The sequence below is a fragment of the Coloeus monedula genome (genome assembly GCF_965178545.1).
Source record: "Coloeus monedula genome assembly, chromosome: 3".
NCBI classification, from domain to species: domain Eukaryota; kingdom Metazoa; phylum Chordata; class Aves; order Passeriformes; family Corvidae; genus Coloeus; species Coloeus monedula.
The window spans coordinates 40,765,360-40,787,641 of NC_138783.1; the positions used below are offsets into that span (position 1 = coordinate 40,765,360).

Sequence of the window (22,282 nt, forward strand, 5' to 3'; positions counted from 1 at the left end):
CAGAAACAATTTCTACCACAGCATCAATACATCTGCTTATGAGAATCTGCTATGAATGATGCAACAGAATGGAAATTAGAGTTTCCATTTCTCATTATCTTAATCTTGATGGAAGTCTCTGCTCACTGATTTAACATGTGATATGGAAAATAAATACACATACCTGGGTCAAGGTAAAACTGTCCCTGGTGATAAAGAGGGCTGAAAATTTCCAGCATCAGTTTACAACATACAATAGTGTGTCCTCTACCAGCTGTAAATAATATCTGAGAATTTCTATGGTAGGTGATACCAGATATTAATGAATTAATATTTTTTCAATAATACAGTGGAACAGTAAAAGCATCTGCACTACTAATACATTTATACTTAAGAATCAATCAAAGGAAAAATTATATGGCAGGCAGAATAAATCTCTGTTTTTCACACCAAAACAAAGATGCCTGTATTTCCCATTTCTTACTCCTTCCCCTCAACATAAGAGCAAATTTTATGGTCACACTCAAAAGTTTTCTGTAAACAGAGCAGCAGGAAGGAAAAAAATTGTTACCTTTTAATCAAAATACTTTAAAAAAAAGAATTCCAAACTTCCTATACAAGTAGCTCTTACATATCATATCCTACTTACTCCCATTCTCTAAATCACATAAAGCCTAAAGAAACCTGAAATTTGTTATTCACATTTGTGGGGACATTACACTGTTCACCTCCATCAGCACTTTTCCTTACCTCTCTGTCAGTCAGCAGTGATTAAGAGAAGGCTTAAGACTGCAGTGATTTCAGACTGCCAAATAAAGGACATCCAAACACCATCTGTAAGCAAAGATCCAGCATTTCTTATGAGGCTGATTTCCATCCATCAGCTTCTTAGCAGACACTTGGTCTCAGAGAACACCTCTCTATTATCATCAACATCCCATATGCAAACAGCATGGGATTTCATCCTTCCAGATAAAGCAGCACATTCTTTATCAAGGACTTTCTCTGGTGCATACTTCATTGGTAAAAAAAGAACAAAATTGACAAAATTACTGACTTGAGTGAGCTAACGCATTTTAGTTTAAACAAATGTACTAAGCATGCTTCCAATCTAAAGTGTTACTGGTGAATATAAACTTTGAATAGATTGCAATATTTTTACAGTGAATATAATAATTTGAAAATATTGTCTGAAAACAATAGTTGCTATTTTGCAGCCTTCCAGTGTTAATCTAAGTCCAATCCTGAAGCCTTAGAGACGAAAATTTACACTCTCATTCATGTTTTTATGGCTTTGTAGCAGTTCTCAAACTAGTTTACTGGATTACATTATTATTAGCAAAATTGACATTATAGAAGTGTTACTAATATGTATGTCCAAATTTGCTGATATTTTGAACAAGAAAACCACAGGTGTTGCAAGCTGGGCATCCAACAACTGCACTAGTTCTGATACAGAGTGGAAAATTATAATATGCAGAGATATAAGCTACACTGTGAAATCACATTCAATTTCAATTTAGCTCTTTAATTAATAATTTGTTGGGGGTTTCAGCTTCACGGGCAGTGAAGCTTGTGGTTAATTGATCTCTACATCTGTGCTCTAAACACTTACATCCTCTCACAAATCACATTTGTCAGCCCAGTACAGGTGTCTTATGGCTATTTCTACATGAGCAGGTAGCATGGGTCAATAGGAGAAGCAAAATGTTGATACTATCCACGCTGTCCACTGTCCAACGTTCTCTTTGGAATAGCTCTAGTCCCATTCCTCAGATGGATTCATGTTTTTATCTGAAGAGCAGTTCACTCCTCAAGCATCCCTCCTAGTTCAGTATCAATTGAAGTTCATGTGCTCAGACTGTTTCATTTCACAAAGCAAACCCACAGCGAGTGGGGACAATGGGGAAATTAATTTCCATGCTATGCGGCAGCTGGGGTTTTGTCCCACAAATGACATCAGATCATAAAAGGTACTTATATCTGGGGAACAAAATTAAGATTTGAGGATGAGATTCAGTTCCATGTTGAGATACTAAAGTGTAGAGATCTAGAATATGAATTAGACATCTGCACTTATTTACCTTTAAAAAAGGTTCAACTGACTGCTGACAAGATCCATGAATTAACATGTAAAATAAAAACTCATCTCACACGCAGACACCTCGGTTTTAATTTTACAAACAGCCTCTAGAACAAAAGGTTTTCTTTCCTCCCCGGTCATCTTGATGATCCTTCCAAAGGTCAGCTTGATTAGAATTAATCTTCCTGAATACTGATGCTCAAAATTGTCCTGCATTCCTTATTATATTTCCTCAGCACTTCATGTACTAATACTTTCATAAAGAGATGCAGGTTGGTGTCTGATATATTCTAGAGTTGCATTTGCCTTTACTGCATGGTCCTCTTAGTTCAGAGTCACAGCTACTGCTTTTCTGTGAGTCTGGTGATCAGTTGCTCTGTCAAACAATGATTTATTTAATCAAATTTTTAGCAGCCTTTTTGTATGCTGGTAATTTTGAAAAGTAATATCATAGTATAAAAACCAATTTCTCTTTCAAAAAAAAAATTCTTCTTTTCTTCAACCAGTTTCTTAGCAATCCTTAATTTTTGTATTAAACCTATTTAGCCAGTAATGTGAATTTCAGCATGAAAATATTGTGTGAAACCCATGGAAGATTAAATCTGTATTTATTTTCTAGAAAATATTTATACTTATTAAATATTATAATAATTTAATCTTATTCTGTGTACTTAACCCGTGTTCAATTTTATCTCAAGTCCATTTGCTGTTATATCTTGATTACTCTTTCCTAATAATTACTGCTAAAATCTTTGTTGCAGTTGAGCTCAAAACAACACACTTTTTGACATCAAGACATTAACTCTCTTTTTCTTCAGGTTGTTAGAGAGATGAAAACTCTTTTTACAGAGACACTAATTTTGTGCCTCTTTTTTCAGAAACCTTTTATGTAAAACATCCCTCTCCTTTACCTGATTACAATGAGTTTTTCTTATACTTAAATACAATAATCTCCAAACTATCACCTTGATCTCTCAACCATCCTTTCTCTATTTGTTCATCTATCATCATCTTTCCCTCAGTTTCTAATTAATTAATAATTTAGGATTGCTTTTTTCCCTGAATTATCCTTAATTCTACCCCAGGCCCATTCTCTTCTCTTTGCTTCCCTTCTATTTATGAAGTAAAAATCTCTTTGCTATGGTATTTTTTTTATTAAAATATGTAGACATTCTATGCAGGTGGTCTCTCTGTGACTGAGAGATATTGGCAGGGAAGGAGAAGAAGTCTATGTTCCTGCTGTGTGCAGCAAGTATTATATGAATAAATAAAGCATTTCAGTTTCCATCATAACCGGCCTCTGGCTATTTTCCCAAACACAAAAAAAAAAAACGGGAGGACAGATGAGTGCTAGACACCTTAAGGAAAATATTAATTTCTGAGCCAAAAAATTCACCAGCAAATGTGTTTGCAATTCCTTTGATTGAGTAATTACTCTTTCCCTCATGGATAGCACGAACTTTTAACTAAATAGAAAAGAAATTGATAATATCCATAAGATTCACTAGATAATCTTCCATATGCATCTAACTTTCTTTTCCCCCAAAGTCAGAATTTCAAAACTGTTTTATATCAGGACTTAAGCTGTGTATAAGCTTTTATAATCTGCAAACATTAAAGGAATTTCCTTTCTCTGATCTTGTCAATATATTGATGAAAACTATCACTGTTCTGCAAAGATTATTGCCCTACAAATTATGTCATCAGAGCATTGAAAACTGAGCATCCTGATAGAAAATTTTATTTAAAATTACACCCAGCAAAAATGAAGGAAGCTTGCATCCCTGTCAGTTTCTCAAGCAGAGTGTTTCTTCAGAGGTGTGACATGCCATAACAAAGTTTCAAGCCTTATTTGTTGGAAAATATCCAAACCCTCAAAACTCTAATACAGAGTTATTTTCTTAATACAATAATGCTTTCTATAAAATTACCTTTAGACAAATAATGTGACTCAAATGCTGTTGTATATTTGTTTAGAGTAGGACAGGAGATGAATCCACCGGTTGCACTGGGGAACCTTAGAGCTGACATGTCCTTCCTCTGCTCCATTCACTTTTGAAGCTATTATTTTCTTCTGCTGTCTGCTGAGAGCAGTGAGTGGTTTCACATCTGAAGTGAACAGAACATTTTTCACTGGAATGAAATTCTGTTTTCTCCACCATAATGTTTATAAACCTCAGATAATAAACCACCATTTCTCACAGAGTCAGAAAATGGGGGATATTATTCTTTCTACTGAAGAAAAAAAAAGAAAAAAAAAAGAAAAAATATATGCAGTTTCATATTAATGATTTAGTTTAAGCACATTATTGAATCTTAAGCCTAAGTAAATCACTTCTAGTATAAATCAAAGGTAACAGCTTTGAAGTTTAACACAGCCAGCCTATAAATGGAATTCCTTCCCTCTTTTGCTGCTGAAGAGCCCAACCCAATCCTGTCAAAAGTGCCATACTCCAGGTTAATTATTTCTCAAGAGTAAACACAACATCATATCTTCCATGATTTCTGATCATAGACTCAACAAAGGATTCCCAGCAGAAGGAATGTCAGTCTATACTGCATCAGCCAGAAAGTCCTCTCTGGACAGGCACACCTAAAAATCCAACCATCACTGGGGAAGAGCCACCCACCCACATACTTATTTAGATTCTCTGACACAGAGATACTATCTTAGCTTTAAAATAAGGAGAAGGAAGCACTCCATGTCCTCCCTTTCTTCTATGAGATACCTGAAAGCATTTACTGAGGTTTATCTGCTTCCAGTGTCCATGTCTCCCAGGCTACATCTCCCAACACCTTTGAGAGAGTCGTAACCACTACCTAACCTGAGAAAGGATACACAACACCTGCAAGCAGGGCTTGGCTTAAATGCCATGTAAGAGATGCCATATTCCTTTTAGGCTCGTAGTTCTCTGTCAGGAAAGGAGCCGTGATAATTTACTGTTCTTCCAGGGCTGCAGATTTGGGATAGAATAAATTCAGGTCTTTGTCATTTTAGAATAGCAAAAAAAAAAGTGTTAATTTTCATGCTGCTTCATAGACTTTATGATTAATATTGTGTAAGCAAAACGAAAATTTGAAACTCCCAAATATGAGTGGTTGAGTATTTCTCATGAATATGCTGTAGTGGGATTACTTACCAAGAGGTGTAGTGGAGCTGTAATTACACACTCAGAGAAAAAATAAAAGCCTATCTACAAAAAGCAGAGATTATTGAAGTCCCTTTGCTACACTGTGCTGTGATGCCATAAATCATGTTTTGACTAGATACAATTAATTTTATGGGGGTTTTTTCCTGCCTTCTTTTGCATTTTCCTTCCCATTCTTCTCAGATCTGATTTCTAAGGTCATTTTTTTTCTAGATGGAATAGCCTGTGCTTGATATTGAAATGTGATTTGACAATAATATAGTGGTGAAACTTTGAAGACAAATTATGAAGGATTATCTTTTTTACTGTTCTACAAAAGTTTCATTAAAATTCACCTCTAATAAGTGTCAAAGGATACTAATCCTCTGATGCTTCCGTGAAAATTTTGAATTAAAGAAGGAGTAGTAAAACAGATTTATTAAAACCTTTTTGAAACAGAAGATAATTCAGTTATCATCTTCAGTCATCATGCTACAGAGGCAGCAGTCCTTAATCCTATTTATTATTTCTGAAAGATATCATCATGGAATTTGGCTGGTAGGATAGGTGAGTTATTTATATATTTATGGATTTGTCCTTTCCAGGATAACTATTCTTCCACATGGAAGCCTGCGAATCCTGAATGCTTCCAAGTCTGATGAAGGACGGTATTTATGCCAAGGTGTAAATGTATTTGGATCTGCAGAAATTGTTGCATCAGTATCCGTTAAAGGTATGAAAAAATGCTTTGATGGTAATGATGATTTCTCTTGACTAGTATTTAAATATTACTTAGAATCCCCAGCCAAGCATAAAACAGGCAGAATAAAAAAGCATTTCCAACAAGATAGGGGGATTAAATTCCAGCTAGTCAAACACTGAATCAGATTGCATACTCCAGCTGTTATATTGTAGATGTGTCATAAGTATTTATTAAATCACTCAAACTATAAATAATTCTGTAAGTAAAGGAATCAATATCCCTTTTAACATATTTTATCTTCGGGAACTCATTTACCCCTATCTTATCCTGCATGAGAACAAACCTTTAATTTAAAAATAATAATTGTACCTATATAAAATCCAGAGAAAGATAGTACCTTAGAAGATTAATAATAATAAAACCACTGAGTAGCAATCCATTTCTGAACCACCTTTTTTTCCATTTTTCAGCTGAATTCATATAGGATCATGGATTTTCTTTGCAGGTGTTCAAGCCTTTTGACTTCATTTGTCAAGCTTCTTCCTATACTTAGTAATCCAGGAAACATCCTTTATTGTTTTATGGGACAAAACTGAAATTTTCATGCAATCACAAGATTCCAGGTGCTACAGCCTTATAAAGAAAAATTTAAAAATGTAGCTTTTCCTGAAACTAATAAAATTAATTAATCCATCTCAGATATCCTATAGAATGTTGTTTAGGATTCTGCTTTATTGATTCCATGAAACTGTACCTTCTGATCCCCAGTGTCATACTTCAGTATGCATTATGAATATATTTCAGTATTTGACTGTCTGTAGTTGATACTAAGAGCAAATGTAAGCTCTGAGTAGACTCAGCAGTACTCAGCCATATTATTTTGGTCTGGCACTATAAGTAGACTTCCAACAGAATGTTCCTAACACTTCTCTGTTTCAAGAACCTACAAGAATAGAGCTGACTCCCAAGAAGATTGAGTTAACAGTTGGAGAGAGCATCGTCCTCAGTTGCAAAGCCCTTCATGACAGCACACTGGATGTCACCTTCTACTGGACACTCAATGGACAGCCAATTGACTTTGAGAAAGAAGGTGGACACTTCGAAAGCATCAAGACAGTAAGTGACCATGCATTTGTCACCTCTGTGCTGGGAACTGATAGAAATTTGCATGGTTTTATATGTCTCCCATTTACCAAATTCTGACCAAACAGAGATAACTGGTTTCAGTAACATTGGAAAGAAACATTAGCTAGAGGAGGTGCAAACTGCAGACCACTAGAATTACTCCAAGTAGTTTTCATCAAGAAGATATTAAACTTGAACATCCTATGATCAGTCATGTATCTGATAATCTTTGTGAGGGAACAGAAAGGAGTTTTCATCAAATCCTGCTTACATTCTTCTGCTGATTGTAATACAGAAAGGATGCTGCTATAAACATTGATGTATCTCTCACAGATAACATGGCTGTTAAAACTCCCTCACCTCCCAATGCTTTACTTGCCTTGTATATATTTTAATATCCGAATAGCAAGGACTATATTTACTAACTCCCCTGCATGAGGTACTTCGTAACTGTGTAACCATTATTTAAGTCAATAGGAATCATATGGACAAAAATATGCATATCAATTTCAAATATTGCCACTTGAGTGAAAAAGAGTTTCATATGATCAAATGGTGCAATAAAGTAATTCAAACCTCTCTCATGTAAAATGGTTTGAACATTTCTTAGTAGAAAGAAATCTTTTAATATGAACAAGTTTGGAAATAGAATCTACAGTCATTTAACTCAATCTTCCCACTAATGAAATGTAAATCAAATGTCCATGCTATGTTAACAGAGAAAAATGAAGTCCACAAAGGTCAGGAAATTTTAAAACTTAATGTATCTCGTTTGAGTACAATGTAGCAAAGTTAACTTTGCATTAAAAACCTTGTAAAGCTGCAATCAGTTTATTCTTCTGCTTGCCTATGTGGAAGTCATATTCACTTGGTGGACGGTTCTTGTTTTTAAAATGTGAGTTTACTTCAATAGACCATTTAATTGAACAATATTAGTAAGGGATAGCTTAGTGTTCTTAGCATAGTTATTTTCATCTGAGGAATACAACACTCAAAACAACACTATTTATGTCAGAAGGAAAATTATCACTCTTTTTTAACTTCAAGGTCATTCTTTGATTCAAGAAAATATCCTATGATTATGATTAAACTTTAAGTCATTGCCAAAAAAATGAAATCTAAAACACGTTACATGGTTCTTTCTGTGTATTTCAGCATCTTTCTTCAAAGGAAATTTTTAATCACTGGGAAAAATCCACAGGCTAGGAAATTTTCAAAGAAATTTCATATCTCATGTCAAAATAAAGCCAATCTCATATCATTTATGTTATGAAAAAGTAGGATTTTGTAGATCTCTCACAAGAATTCTTCATTAATTTCATTTCTACAAGAGAAAGCCCTCAATCTGATAGAAGTAAGGCTTATGCAAAGCAATCAAAGATGACATCTTATTTTCAGACAAATATTCATGCAAATCACATTGAAATCACTGGTTCCTTTAACTGTCCTAACATGATTAAAATTTGGCCAAAACTTGGTAGATTTAACCAGCTGTTTGAGTTTATGACCTCCTTCTCACTGTGCTGCTAGAGTGTCACTGCTACTTTATTAAGTGAAGACAGTATTACTCATAGAATCACAGAATAAGCTGATTTGGAAGGGACTCATCAAGTCCAACTCTAGGCCATGCACAGGACACCCCAAGAGTCACATCCTGTGCCTGAGAGCATTGTCCAAATGCTTCGTGAACTCTGTCAGGCTGGGGCTGTGACCACTTCCCTGGGGAGCCTGTTCCAGTGCTCAACCACCCTCTGGGTGAAGAAACTTTTTATAATACCCAACCTAAACTTCCCCTGACACAGCTTCAGGCCATTCCCTTGGGTTCTGTAACGGGTCACAAGTGTTAAGAGCTAAAGGGGTACCTACCCCTTTGCTTTCCATATTGAGGAAGTTGTAGATGACAACAAGGTCTCCCCTCCACCTCCTCTTCTCCAGGCTGAACAAGTCTCTCATAATGGAGTAAATAATATCTAAATGAATAAGTGGATTTTAAAAAGTTGTTTATTAAGTAAAAATCTTTAATTTTTATTTTCAGAGGCACATAAGCAATTTTTTTTTTCCTAAAACATAGTTTTCAACAAACAGCAAATTTCAGCTGATCAGAAAATATAATCAGTCTGGAAAAAAGGCATTACACGTTTTGAAAAATATTACAGAATTAGCTCCTGCCTTGTCACTGTTAAAACAGCATTGAAATAGTGAAATAATATACAACTCTAAAGAAGTATGGAAAAGAAGCATCAAACCCTAACATTTTTAGACTGGAGTAGCTCCATTTGCCTTTACAAGATGGTCAGGCCATGCTTTCTTTACCTGCATTCCTAACTCATTTAAAGGTCAAGACATTTCTGGTTTTCATCCTAAAGAGAGAGTGGAAGTGTAAGCTTGGATCAGCTGGAAGGGGACTGAAAATAGTTGTTAGCACATTACCAGCAGGATGAGGGGTGGGGAGGAACACTCCTTTCCAGAACAGAAGTAACAAAACATGGCCATCTTAGGACAATCCCCATGGAAATCTTCTGACTGCTGTTGGAAACATAATGTGACACATTTTTTGACATTCTTTTAAAGTAGTGGTTAAAATATCTTGCTTTTTGCATTGTCCTGAAATGAAGCTGGATCAGTTGAGAGGTACAAATCTTGAAAGTGGTAATAGCAACTGTGGTAATACGGCAATTTTTTTGGTGTTTTGACACAATCCCCATAACTACTCATTTGTGGAATGTTGTCAATTGTACCTCATTCTCATTTCTCTTAACTACATAGGAACGAGAAATTTATCACAAGGTTGAAAATGTATTTCTTTACTTCACTAAAATCTAAAGCATGACCAGGTACTGGGACAAAGGAAGATAAAACTCATTTTATATTTCCATGTAATCTCCTCTAACCTATCCAGTTTCAAAGTTGAGATACACAATGTGTTAAAGCCATAGATTTATGAATAGAGAAAACAGGAATTTGAAGTCTGATAGATTTCTATCTGTATCCCGTATTTTGCTCTTCTGAATTAAATACTTCAAAATTGTATGAGTTGAGCCTGAACAGAATGCTTTTTAATGGAGTATGTTTAAGAAAAATAATATCCTTTGTGTGCATGAAGTCATAGAATTATATGTACATTTTTTCTACATACACTGATACTTCATCAGATAAAAATATTTTCAGGCTTGACTGCAGTTTGCTTATTTGTTTTAAACCCTGACAAATTAAACATTATTTAAATGGGTTTTGCTAATAATAAAACCACTGTAAACTTCTCATCACTGGTTGCAGTGCTCATAATTTCACCGTGGAAGAGCCAAATATTAATTATGATGAGAACCTTGATGCTTAATGAAGTGTTATAAAAGCTATCACCAAAGTAACATTTATTTGGGCTGTAGATAAATTTTCACTTGCTAAAATTGCATGATCCCTAGCAATTACAATTAAAAATAAAAGCTTCTCTCAAAGTAATCAATATTACTTCCCTTGTTTTGAAATGATATGAGCATTTTTGTGCAAAAAAAAAAAGGTGCTATAATTTTTCATACTGAGAAGTAATTTTTTATACAAACTGAAGGTATTTTTGCTGTTCTTTACTGAGGTATCAAAGATTTTGTACCTACATCAATTTAGGTACTTCAAGGACTTGCCTGGCAAAAAAATAAGTGCGATAAGGATGTCAACTTGTGCATGAAGGGAATATTAAGGAAAATGGATGAGCTGAATTCCACTGGAGTGACTGTAGATTGCAGTCTAGGAAAAGTAAACATCCCAAATGTTGTGTATTATGTAACTTCACAGTACATTTGGTGGAAGAACAATAATGCCAAGGGTTATATAAAACCAGAATCCTTTGGCATTGGTAAAGTCTTATTCTGCCTCACAAAAGACTTGATAACATTTTAGGTTCTTTGAGGGGTAATCTGTATAATAGAAACAATTTTGCATGGAAGTCTGAATTTCCAAAATTTTCTTGTAGCAACACAGTAAGCAATGAGCTCAGAAAGCATAAACATGCTTTTTTTTATTAGGATAACTTTGATTTTCTGTCCCTTGTGCCAAATCTAGAGGTCCTATTCAAAATTCTATTAAAAATGTTCTCTCCTACAATCTTTAGTGACCTTAATTTTCTCATAGAGATATCCATTTTTCGTCTAAAAATATCTGATTTTGTCAGTAAATTTTCATTCAACTGTCATCATTCCAACTCTGTGTTTGAAGGCTGACACCGTTTTTACAGCAGCCAAACAAAATTATTTACTGTGGTTTTCCACAGCCTGGTAAGCAATAGCATTGCTCTTAATGTCCCTCACCTTGACTTCTCAGACTCAGGAAAGTGATTTGGTCTGAGTATGTTCTTGTTCTTTGATCTTAGCTGAAACTGCCACCAGGGGAAGCAATAAGTACAATCTGTCATGTTCTGGTTTACAATGGTTATTTTTTCACATGGAAGTGAATGGAAATCTACTGTTTGACTTAAAAAAGGACTGTAGATACAGATTGGACAATGCATTTAATTCCTGCCTAGTACTGGAGACTTCAATCTGGTAACCTAGAACTTTTGGAAGTGCATAAATTTGCATCTTTCCTTGTATTTTCAAGTCACTCCCTAAATTTGTGGAGTACTTTAATCATATTTGAGAAGTTAAGATTAAAATTTCCTAAGTGTTTTCTAAATAGGAAGAGCTAAGTTCTACGCTACATGAAACCAATTAAAACAGCAGGCCATTAATAATAATGTCTTTCCTCTTTATTGGATGTAAAACCAAACAAGGTTAATTAAATAGGGGGTTTACTCAACACCCCTACTTCGTCCCCACATGAGGAAAACAGCAATAGTTGTCAGAAGACTTGCAGAAGATACGTGTTCTACGCACAGAGAATTTCTGTTCAGAGAAAAGCTGCCATATCAACCTCATTGCTACCAATTTGTTTCACTGTCTGTTGCAATCCGTTCCTGCTGATGGAAGAGGCTGAACACAGCCATGACTGTCAGCTCTAATCTCTAGATATTTCAGCCCTATGCTCATTACCGGGTTTTGCCCACTTGTCACGCTACAGCAGCTACCTATTTGAGCAATCAGGAGTAGTTTAAAAAAAAATTTTTGAATCTCAGCTTTAGTGATAAAAAGTTATTGTAAATTAGGTAGGGTACTAAATGGAATATGGATTTCTGGAATTTGAGTTCTACAACTCGTAACTATAAACCGAAATCCAAACACAATGAAGACCACGGTGTAATGCAGCACTTTACCGTGTCTTGCTTCCAAGATATAAACCATTCTAGAGAACTGATTGAATTTATTTCATGCCACATTAGAAAGAGACGCTCCAAACATTTCCTAGAATCAAAAAAGTATGTAAATGGTTGCATGCAAGTGCTTGTGGTTTTGGCTATTAATAGAGTAAGGGACAGAGATGATAAGCAACATCTCATCTTGTTTAGCCTCGAGAAAAGGAGGCTGAGGAGGACCTTATTGCCCTCTACAGCTGCATCAAAGGAGGATGTAGTGAGGTAGGGATTGGTTCTCCTGCCCCAGGTAACAAGTGACAGGATGAGAGGAAGTGACCAGGTTGCACCAGGGGAGATTTGGATTAGATGTTAGGAAATATTTGAGCACTGAAAGGGTGGTCAGGCATTGGAACAGGCTGCCCAAGGATGTGGTGGAATCACCAGTCCTGGAAGTGCTCAAACAAGTGTGGATGTGGCACTGGGGATATGGTTTAAGGGTGAACACAGCAGTGCTGAGTTAGCGGTTGGACTCGATGATTTTAGAGGTCTTTTCCAACCGTAACAATTCTGTGAACTCCACTATTTAATTTTATTTTAGACAAGGGAGATAACCAATCATTTTGGAAAATGTGAGCCTCTTAAAGTTCCTGAATACCAATTTCTATTAAAAAGTGATTTAAATAAGTCAGGAAATACAGTCAGACAATTTTTACTGTTTTTTTCCATTAAGGTATTTTGTACCTTTCCTTGTTTACAATAAGCATTCTAATGCAAAAAATCTTGGGATAAATAAAAGATACTTCATGACAGTCCATTCTTTCTCCTGTTTACTTGGACCTGATGGATCTTTTAACTGCTTGGCACAGTGTTAATCTGGGCTATAACAGCAGAGTCAATTGTTTTAACAACTGATCAATATGAGTTCCTAACTCTACAGCTTCGATTTAGAGCTCTGCTGCGTGTTTTACACTTGCTGCTCAGCAGCCTTTCTCCCCAGCAGTTGTGGCAGTGCTTTCCAAAGCCTTCCTGGCAGTATTTCTCCATTGCAGTTCTTACACTCCCAATCTTCTGGTGTTATTCTTGAGGCCTTGTACCTGCAAACCCCAATTGTGTTGTTACAGAGAAGTGTCATGGGAAGAAGCTCTCACTGTCCTGAAACTCACCTCTACCTCTTGCCCCCTTTCTTTGTCTCTTATTTGGTAAACCGAGACACAGCATGCAGCACACAGTAGATAATGTTCATATAAATACTTCATAAATATTTTCCAACAATAAACCTACTAAGAATCTACCAATCAATCATTGTGTAACAACTGCTCTTATTTAATTTATTCCAATTAACATTAACAAATAGGAAGTTTAAGTAGGTCCCAAAGAAAATGATATAACACTATGGGGGGAAAAAAATGGCAAAAATAATCACCATTTTCATCATCACCTACTGCACTGGAGGCAGACTCTAGAGGTCTTTTCTTCCTTTCTTCTCATGGTAATAAAATCCCAGATACAGAACATTAATTTAGTAACGAGTGTAGTGGGCCTCTCTGTCCTGAAGGTTGCCATTTCACATCCCATCTCTTTTCTCATTTCTTCCCATTCTCAGCGCTTTTTCCATGTTTTCTTTAATCCCTTGATTTCAAAAAACTACCCCAGTACATGACATACCACCTGACAGCTGATATTCTTTTAACTTCATCTCTTTTTCTGCCTTCTTTCAATAAAATTAATCAAACTCATTTGCAGCAATTCAAGATGCACTTGAGATGCATTTCAAGCATTTCAAGCTCATTCAAGTTCTTCCTATCGACTCCCAACATTCCAACACTCTCTGGCATCTGCTCAAATCCACCAGTGCTCACCAAAACAGCTCTTTTCATGATTCTTGCCTTCTCTATGCAAACTGTTCAGAAGTACTGCCACTCGAAGGGTCTGCCCTCCCCCGGATGATTCTTAAGGATTCACAAACCTAAAGCCATCTTTTCAACTTCTCATAGACAGAGGAAATGCAAGTTGTGTTTTATCAGGTTTGTCTCCATCAACCTGCATCAGTCTGAATACTGCTATATTACCATTATTATACTACCACATACCATTAATCAAAACAAAACTGATAACAATGATTTCATCTTCTTTGTTCCAAATGTGCTCATATGATTAAAAGACAGAGCTCAGGATATAATTTTCCATTATCACTATATCAACCAAGAAATCTGCTGCTTCTCAGGAGATTAAATATTTGCAATTTCTAATCATCACAAGCAGTAGACTGATGTAGTTGATATGTTCAAACCTGATAATTTGCATGCAATGGCACTTAAATTGCCCTAAATGCACTATGGACAGAATTTGGCTTGAAGCCAACAATCCAGCATAATGTACATATAAATTGTCAGCGTAATTTAAAAGAACTTTATTGTATTGCTGGTTTTCACTTACTGTTGATGGTACAAAGATAACACTGCCAAAAGATTATTCTGTACAATCATTTGTTTGTATCAGATAAATGCACCAAAAATAAACTCCTTTGCCACCCAAATATAGTAAAAATCAACCGTGAAGTAATTTTTCAATCTAATCTAACTGAACTTCATTAATAAAAGCTATTTTGCTAAATGAAGTAATATATGAGTCAGAAATTCACCTAACCTGTGTGTTATATGTAAAAACACACATATATTTTAAATAATCATTTAAACTAAAAAAGTTATCATTGCCAACCCAAGTCATTCTTGTTTAGGATCAAATCTCAGTCCTTTTTACTTGACACACCATTGTTTTACTGTTTTCAGTTTAAACAGAATAGAATCTTTTTAGGCTTTTGGTACTTCTGTACAAAAGCCTAAAAACTTCTTCTGTACAAAAACCACTTTGTAGGAAAGCATCCTCACCTCTCAGTGTCAAGAGATTTAGATGACAGGCAGCAAACCTCAATAAACCCCTGTAGTCATAGTAAACAAGTGACCCAAACTCCCCTTGGGCTTTCATCATAAAAGTTTTCTTCCAATGGCAGTCAGTGTTTGGCCACTCTTTTCTTCCCTTTGATTTAAGCTTTTGTTGAATCATGATTATTTGTAATATTCTCATTACCCATTTTAGACACATTCTTCCCAAGCAAAGAGACAGTTTGCACCGCATGTTGCCCAGGCTGAGTTCCCAGCCTGAATTTGCTGCACAGTAATAGGCAGTCCCCAAGACTTTGCAGTGCAGAAGATGAGAGCTGTGGGTTAACGCGTCATCTCTACCGACTACCCAGTATTAAGAACTTCTTTGACTTTTTGTCCCTCTTTCCAAGACAAATTGGAGCTACATTCAAAGAACTGCAGTTGAAGTGCAGAAGGGAAGTATGACAATCAGTGTGGAAAATCAGAATCATTAGAAGCACATTAAATGAAAGCTGGGTTTGATACAATGACAAAATAATGATACTTCATATGTATTTTCCACATATGATTCTGTAGTTTGAGCATATGTGATAAATTATGTAATAATCAACCCAAAGTATAATTCTTTCATGGAAGAGGTACGGAGAAAGGAACAAAAGACTTACTAGATGTTAAGAAAGTGCTCTAGGGTGTAACTGTGAGCTCCATTTCAAATGCAGGCAGATTAGAAATTGTTCTTTTGCAAAGTCTTCAGAAGGAAAAGTTGGATGCACTGAATGGACCACCTTGGTTTAGAGATAAAAACTCAGCAAATGAATGGACAGATTAACAGACAGGTTTCCTAGCAACTGGCTCAGGACAGTGAACTTGCTCTCACAGGAAGAATACATTTAATTCTCTTCATTTGAAGGAAGAGCCATATGTAAAAGTTGTTTATTGCAAAGCAATTCACAACTGTTAAGATCTGGTTATTAAAATTTGAGAGATGTCTTTGCCCAAATTAAGGTGCAAATGAGACCATACATCAAAGTCATTAGTATCGATTTTTATTTAACAGTAAATGTGAGGGAGAGAGGGAGAGATAGAAAGAAATAGGAAAAGAGAGGGGGCAGGGAGAGAAAGAGAATGACAGAGAGACAGAAAATATGTCACCACTGCATGGATTCTGTTGGTTCTCTTCTTCTAGTCTTCTCAGTGGTGACGGTCCCAGTCTAGTCAAAGTGATGGCTCACTGTCTTGAGCCATGAGGGGTGGGAGAAGCCCGTGAAACACAAAATCCACTGGGTTTATACTTAATCAGGTTAAGGTAGGAATGCCCAGGTACATCCCCTGCAGCAGGGAATTTTACACTGGATGATGTAATACTTTGAATCATGGGACACTTCAGGAGTCTGATGGCTTATGATACCTTCTAAGACTAAGACATCATAGCTGCCTCTTATATCAGTGACACTGAGTCATTTATGGCCCACCAGAAGGGGTGAGTTCCTTCAGGCTGTGTTTAAATGTCCTGGTACTTCTCTGAAAGGGAATTTCCACAGCTGAACCACTTGTGTAAGGACTTCGGCATGATAAAAAGTACTGCCCCAACTCTCAGGATTTGCCTCTTATCAGCATCTTCTCTTATCTTGTCCAAGACCCAGCTGTAGCCTCTGGTGCACACTCTCTGCACCTGGGTAGTTAAGCGGTTCATTTTTTGAATAATTGACTATTAACAGTCCAGTCTCTCACAACAACCTCTTAAGATTTGTTAGAGGGAAAGAGAAAAAAATCCACACAGGACTTCCTCTCTGTGGGTATTTGGTACAGCTGAAGAACTATTCATTCCCCATGAGTAAATTCTTTGAAACAGTAAATTCTTTTTTTTTTTCTTCTGCAAACCACCAACATTAGGACAATGAGTGCAAAAGACAAATGCAGTGATGTCATTACTACTGAGAAAAGTATACATGTTATATGCTCCTTGGAGCCTTTTTGAATTTAGGGAAGTATTTCCAAATCAAAAGCAAATGTTAAGGTATAGGTGGCACCAATTTTTGAAAAAAAAAATTGTATCAAGCAATACCTTATATGTAAAGCTAATTAGATATGTGGCAGACATGACTGTGACCTCAGACAACATGCCACATTGAAGTAGAGAGAGCCATAGCATGACACAACATTCAGCACTGGAGCTGCCCACAACCAAATGAATGGGATGCTTGGGAGCATAATATGAATGGTACAATAATTTGTTGTCCTGAAGAGAAACATTAGTCATGACAGACAGCATTCTGAGCTGTATTATTATTATTATTTACTTGCTGCTTAATGAAAACCAACAGTGCACATCAGGTCTATAGCTGATGCTGACCTTGAAGGTTACTCTTAGCTTTCCTGAAAATCAGAAAAAGTTGCTTGTTGAACCTATCAGTTTTGTTTTGTTTTAAGTTTTAGCTTCAGTAAAATACAATATACATTTCACACAGTAGAAGTTTATACTGAGATTAAGGTGTACTGATACTTGATTAAATGGATAATACATGATGCTCAGAACACAAAGGAGTATGGATTTTTCTAATAAAATGCTACTTTGAAATAGTGTTCTTCTTGCAAAATATTCCCTGTCACAAAAGAGCATAAAATCAGTGAAATAGAAAGCAGCTTTTAAAAACATACACTTAATAGCATCAAAATTTAGAACTAGGCAAAGAAATTTAAACACCGCTAACATCAGCTTTGACTAAAATTGAGACCACAAAGTTGCTGATACACCAGGCTGTCCTAAATCATGTTAGTCCAGGCGAGAGAGACCTTCCTACACTGTTTGCATCCATGTCACCCAGGTTTTGCCTTCCCCCAAGGGGAGTGTACATCTCTGCTTTTGCTGAAGCATCGCATCTTTTTCCACTGACAGAAAACTAAAAGCAGAAGAAAGTTTCTGATCTTAGATACTTTTCTTAATGGAGTCTCTGCTGCATTCTCACTTTGTAGGTTTTTTTAAAACTAGATTGCAATTGTTCAAGTTTAAGTAGCAACTGCAATGACAAGGTGCAGAAATCTTCTTAAGACTTAGAAAGCCAGCACACCAGTTTAACCTCCCCCGGACCTTTTTGTGGCCTAGAGCCTCTCATCACAGAATAAACTAATCAACAAATAATCTGTCTTCCAAGACTTGGAAGAGTCTTTAAAATTAATGAAGACCACTCTATAAATGCCACTTTTGCAGGATTATAAATGCAGGATTTTTTTATAGTTCCATGTCAAATATATCTCCTACTTACCTAAATGGAAGCTAATATGTGCCATTATTTTCTTGATTATGATCAAGAATCTAATGTCTGAGTGAAATCTAATATCTGTATGAAACACAGTGAGTTTAATCTAGTCACATATCCCCAGGAATGCTGGCTGCACATCCTGTTATGCTGTAATAAAAGAATTTCATAGAGATCTATTGTACTGCACTGCTCTCCACTTACAGCAATGATTCCTTCAATTGATGCTTGTCTGCGCAGTTACACAGGTGCGCAGATGAAATACACACATTTTTTCATGATAAGAATATTAGGATTCACACATTCATGAACCCTCTGGAAGTCAGAGTGACAGCCAAGATTTTTAACAGCTCCTGAGCAATGAAATCAGACAGTTGCTACCTATTATGTTATTCCTCACACTTAACAACAAAACACACATTAGATGTAAATTATCCTCAAGAGAGGACAAATGTGGACTGATTCTGGTCTTATCCTTTTAATAACTAAAGCTTTGTACCAAGATCACTAAGTGTCTTGAGCAACACATTTCAATAGCTATTAAATGCTACTGTGTTATACAGCTTAAAAAATTTATATCCTGAATTTGACTCCTGGTAGGAGTGTGTGCTCTTCTTTTGCATTTCGAGCTGTAGAGTGCTCAGATATTCTTCTCCACTGCTGTGATTTCTCATATGCCAGAGCAAGAATATAAGAATTGCATTATGGCCTGACTGGTCTGAGTATCTTCCCTTCAGCAACATCATTATCTAGATTGCTTCAGAAGACAAAACACTCCCACAGTAATCACGCTCTTAGATCCACAGAGTTATTAAGCTATAGATCATGCCCATATTCACTTTGGCCTCGGAAGCAGCCTTGATGTCTCCACCTCTCTTTTCCTTCTTTGCATGTGAATATCCTGTGGTAAAGATTTTGCCTTGGTGCTACATGGAGTATTACCACAAATTACTTCAAAAAATGTAAATGAAGAGAAGATTGACTGAAGAGGTATGCCAAGATGTGCCGGAAAGGAATTCTTCTGCCTAAAAAGAAAAAAATAAATTATAGAAGATTGGATCTTGAAATGAATCCTATTTCATCTTGTCATTAATGACCTCAGCATAAGAGAAAGAAGTATGCAAATAGCAATTGTATGGTACAAAATTAGACACCTTACCAATACGGCAGATGATGAAAAATAGCAGATGGGAACAGACAAGAAACACGATCCTATAAAGAACAAGGTCATGCACACATGAATGGCTAGTTATGAAATGGGAGCTCATAACTTGCAAATGATTAAGGATAAAGATCTGAGTGTATCTACATGAGCACAGAATACATATGTGCCACAGAACGCAAATATGGATCTAGGTGAATTCAGTGATAGATTTCCAACACAGCTAGAGAAGTATCAACACTTAAACCTCTAGTAAGATTTTATTTAGAATTCAGGGTACAAATCTACTCACTCAGGATCAAAATTAATCAAATTAGAACAACTGCATGGGATAGAAATATATAATTCAAGGAAAAACTGTCAGTGTTTGGTTGTTTAGCAAAGTAGACCAAATCTGAGATGGGAAATGCCTATACTCCATTCATGTTTCTTATAGTGAACTTTGGGGAATTGTAAGCTAGAATTCTAAAAAAAAAAAAATTTGAAGTGATTCTCTATACATTTTGCACATTTCAGATTTAAATACAGAGTTCAACAGGAAGGACAAGAATCTGTTCATATTTTCTCAACCATATTTAGCATTAACTTCCTCTATATTATTAAAAATCAATCAACATTATCTTACAAGTTATCTTAATTTCAGCACACTAGCAAGACATATTCCAAATGTCACTGCACTGCCGTAAAGAGGAGGAGGAAGAAAGTTCTTAATTTCTAAGAGGACTTTTTTAATACGAAGGATAGCATCCAAAATACTTCTGTTCATCTCCTAAATTAATTTCTTTGTGCTAGTTGGAATAATTCTCTTTGAATGTGCAAATATGCGCAATGTGCTTTAAGCAAAGTCAAAGTTATTAAAAACCTGAAATGCTCTTCTTTAATCCCTGTTAATAATTGTATAAATGTAGTGTTCTGATAATCCTCACAAGAGGGTATTAGGGCACATACATTTTGTAAGATGAAAGCTGCATTTAAGTGTTGCTCAAACTGTACAAAAACAGCCTTGTGAGCTACCTTGAACACAGATTTAGTGAGTTTTAAACTGGCACTTCATTCCTGTTTCAGCAAGCCTCCTCTGCAGATTTAATGATCAGGAACATCCTCCTGATGCACGCTGGGAGATATGGTTGCAGGGTCCAGACCGCAGCAGACACCGTGTCAGACGAGACGGAGCTGCTTGTTAGGGGTGAGTATGCTCGTGGTGCCCCCTGAAAACACAGTCACCACACACTGTTGTACCAGGGAATTTAAATACATGAGCTCCAAGGATGCCCTTACCATGCAGTGGTCCACAGATTTTATATTATTGAAGCCATTTGTGGTAAACTTGGTGTCTTTGAAGGCACTTTCACCATAAACTGACCTGCAGACCCTGCAAAAAACAAAAGATAGTGGGTTAATAGACAGTTTTAAGAGAGGTAACAGCACAAAGGGTATACCTGATTAGCTAGAACACAGACAGTTAGCCTTCACAGACCTGCATAAGGTAGGTGTAATGAGCTCTTTGCGTTTTTATGTGATGCTTTGCATTTCATCGCATGGTCAAGCTATTCTTTCAGCTTTAGCAGTTTAGGAACATTCATTCATTTCCTAAGAGGAGGGTCCAATTGTAAAATTATGGATATGAACAATGAAACAAAAGCCCCATAATATGATGAGGATTTGGGTTTATTCACACATGGAATTTTTACCACCAATTGTTCACTGCATCTTTATGCCCAGTCCTATAATCTGTTAAATTTTTTCACCTGTCATTTAACACTCCTGATTATGCACAGGAACACAGATTCCTTTTCCTGCAGGATCCCAGATCATACCAAAGATGCCACCTAGTTTACAGTAAAGCAGGGCACCAGCACCATCTGTGCCTTCCATCAAGCAGAGTATTCCTGCATTCTGCACAACTTGTGTGTGTGTGTCTGCATACTCACATGTGTGTTTAGTGCCTGAGGGGATCTGAGGACGTACATTTCACTTACTGGCATAATGACTGGTGGGTCCTGCAATGCCAAGAGACATGGATCCCTGCTAGGTAGCACAGATGGGTAGCCTTACTGTGGATTATACATTTTTGAAATAATAAATCAAGGTAGATATTTTGTTAACTTTTGAAAAACTGCAGATAAAAAAAATAATCAGGGTTACTTGGCTATTTTAATCTTTCAAAAAGACTTATTTTAACACATTCCACAATGTCTTTAGACTTGATGTCTTCCTATCCATCACTTTTAGGACAAATATGTGTTTCAACTGATAAAGAATGTTTCTGGCTGACTGCAGGGCTCTTCACATTTCCATGAAAGTAATAGTTAAATATTTCCATAACGACACTTTGAGGACCATCAGATATCTATGAGCTATGGCACTATTGGGATGGTTGTATTCAGTTGACTCGTTGCAGCCATGTAATACCATTTTAGCTGCCTTATTAAATCTGATTCATCCTTCTGGATTATGCAAGACCTTTTGTGTTACCTTTGTCTGTCTCAGACAGGAGTGGAGGCTTTATGAATGGGCAAGGCAATCTCAACTTTAAATTGAACTTTTGTGACAAAAAGGTCTTAGTTATTATCTAGGATAGACTGATTACAAAATTATTTTTAAAGAATACTGGTTATATAAATTAGTTTATTGATTTTGCTGTAGAAATGAAATTCTTCTCTGAGGAAAAGGCCTGAGATTAAATTTTTAAAAAGGCATTGTAAGAAGCACCAGGATGCATTTATGTGAGTCTCATTACCA

General features: G+C 36.1%; 1 protein-coding gene across 2 annotated transcripts in view; it reads left to right on the forward strand.

Annotated features, from left to right (window-relative positions):
* CNTN5 (contactin 5) overlaps window positions 1-22,282 on the forward strand; it is a gene marked incomplete at both ends in the record, with an annotated part of 320,395 nt that overhangs the window by 250,306 nt on the left and 47,807 nt on the right. For both annotated transcript variants that reach the window (XM_082279212.1, XM_082279213.1), the window contains 3 exons: window positions 5,796-5,923; window positions 6,834-7,009; window positions 20,606-20,726. In XM_082279212.1, coding sequence (XP_082135338.1) covers window positions 5,796-5,923; window positions 6,834-7,009; window positions 20,606-20,726 — 425 coding nt within the window. The remainder of the gene's footprint in view (window positions 1-5,795; window positions 5,924-6,833; window positions 7,010-20,605; window positions 20,727-22,282) is intronic.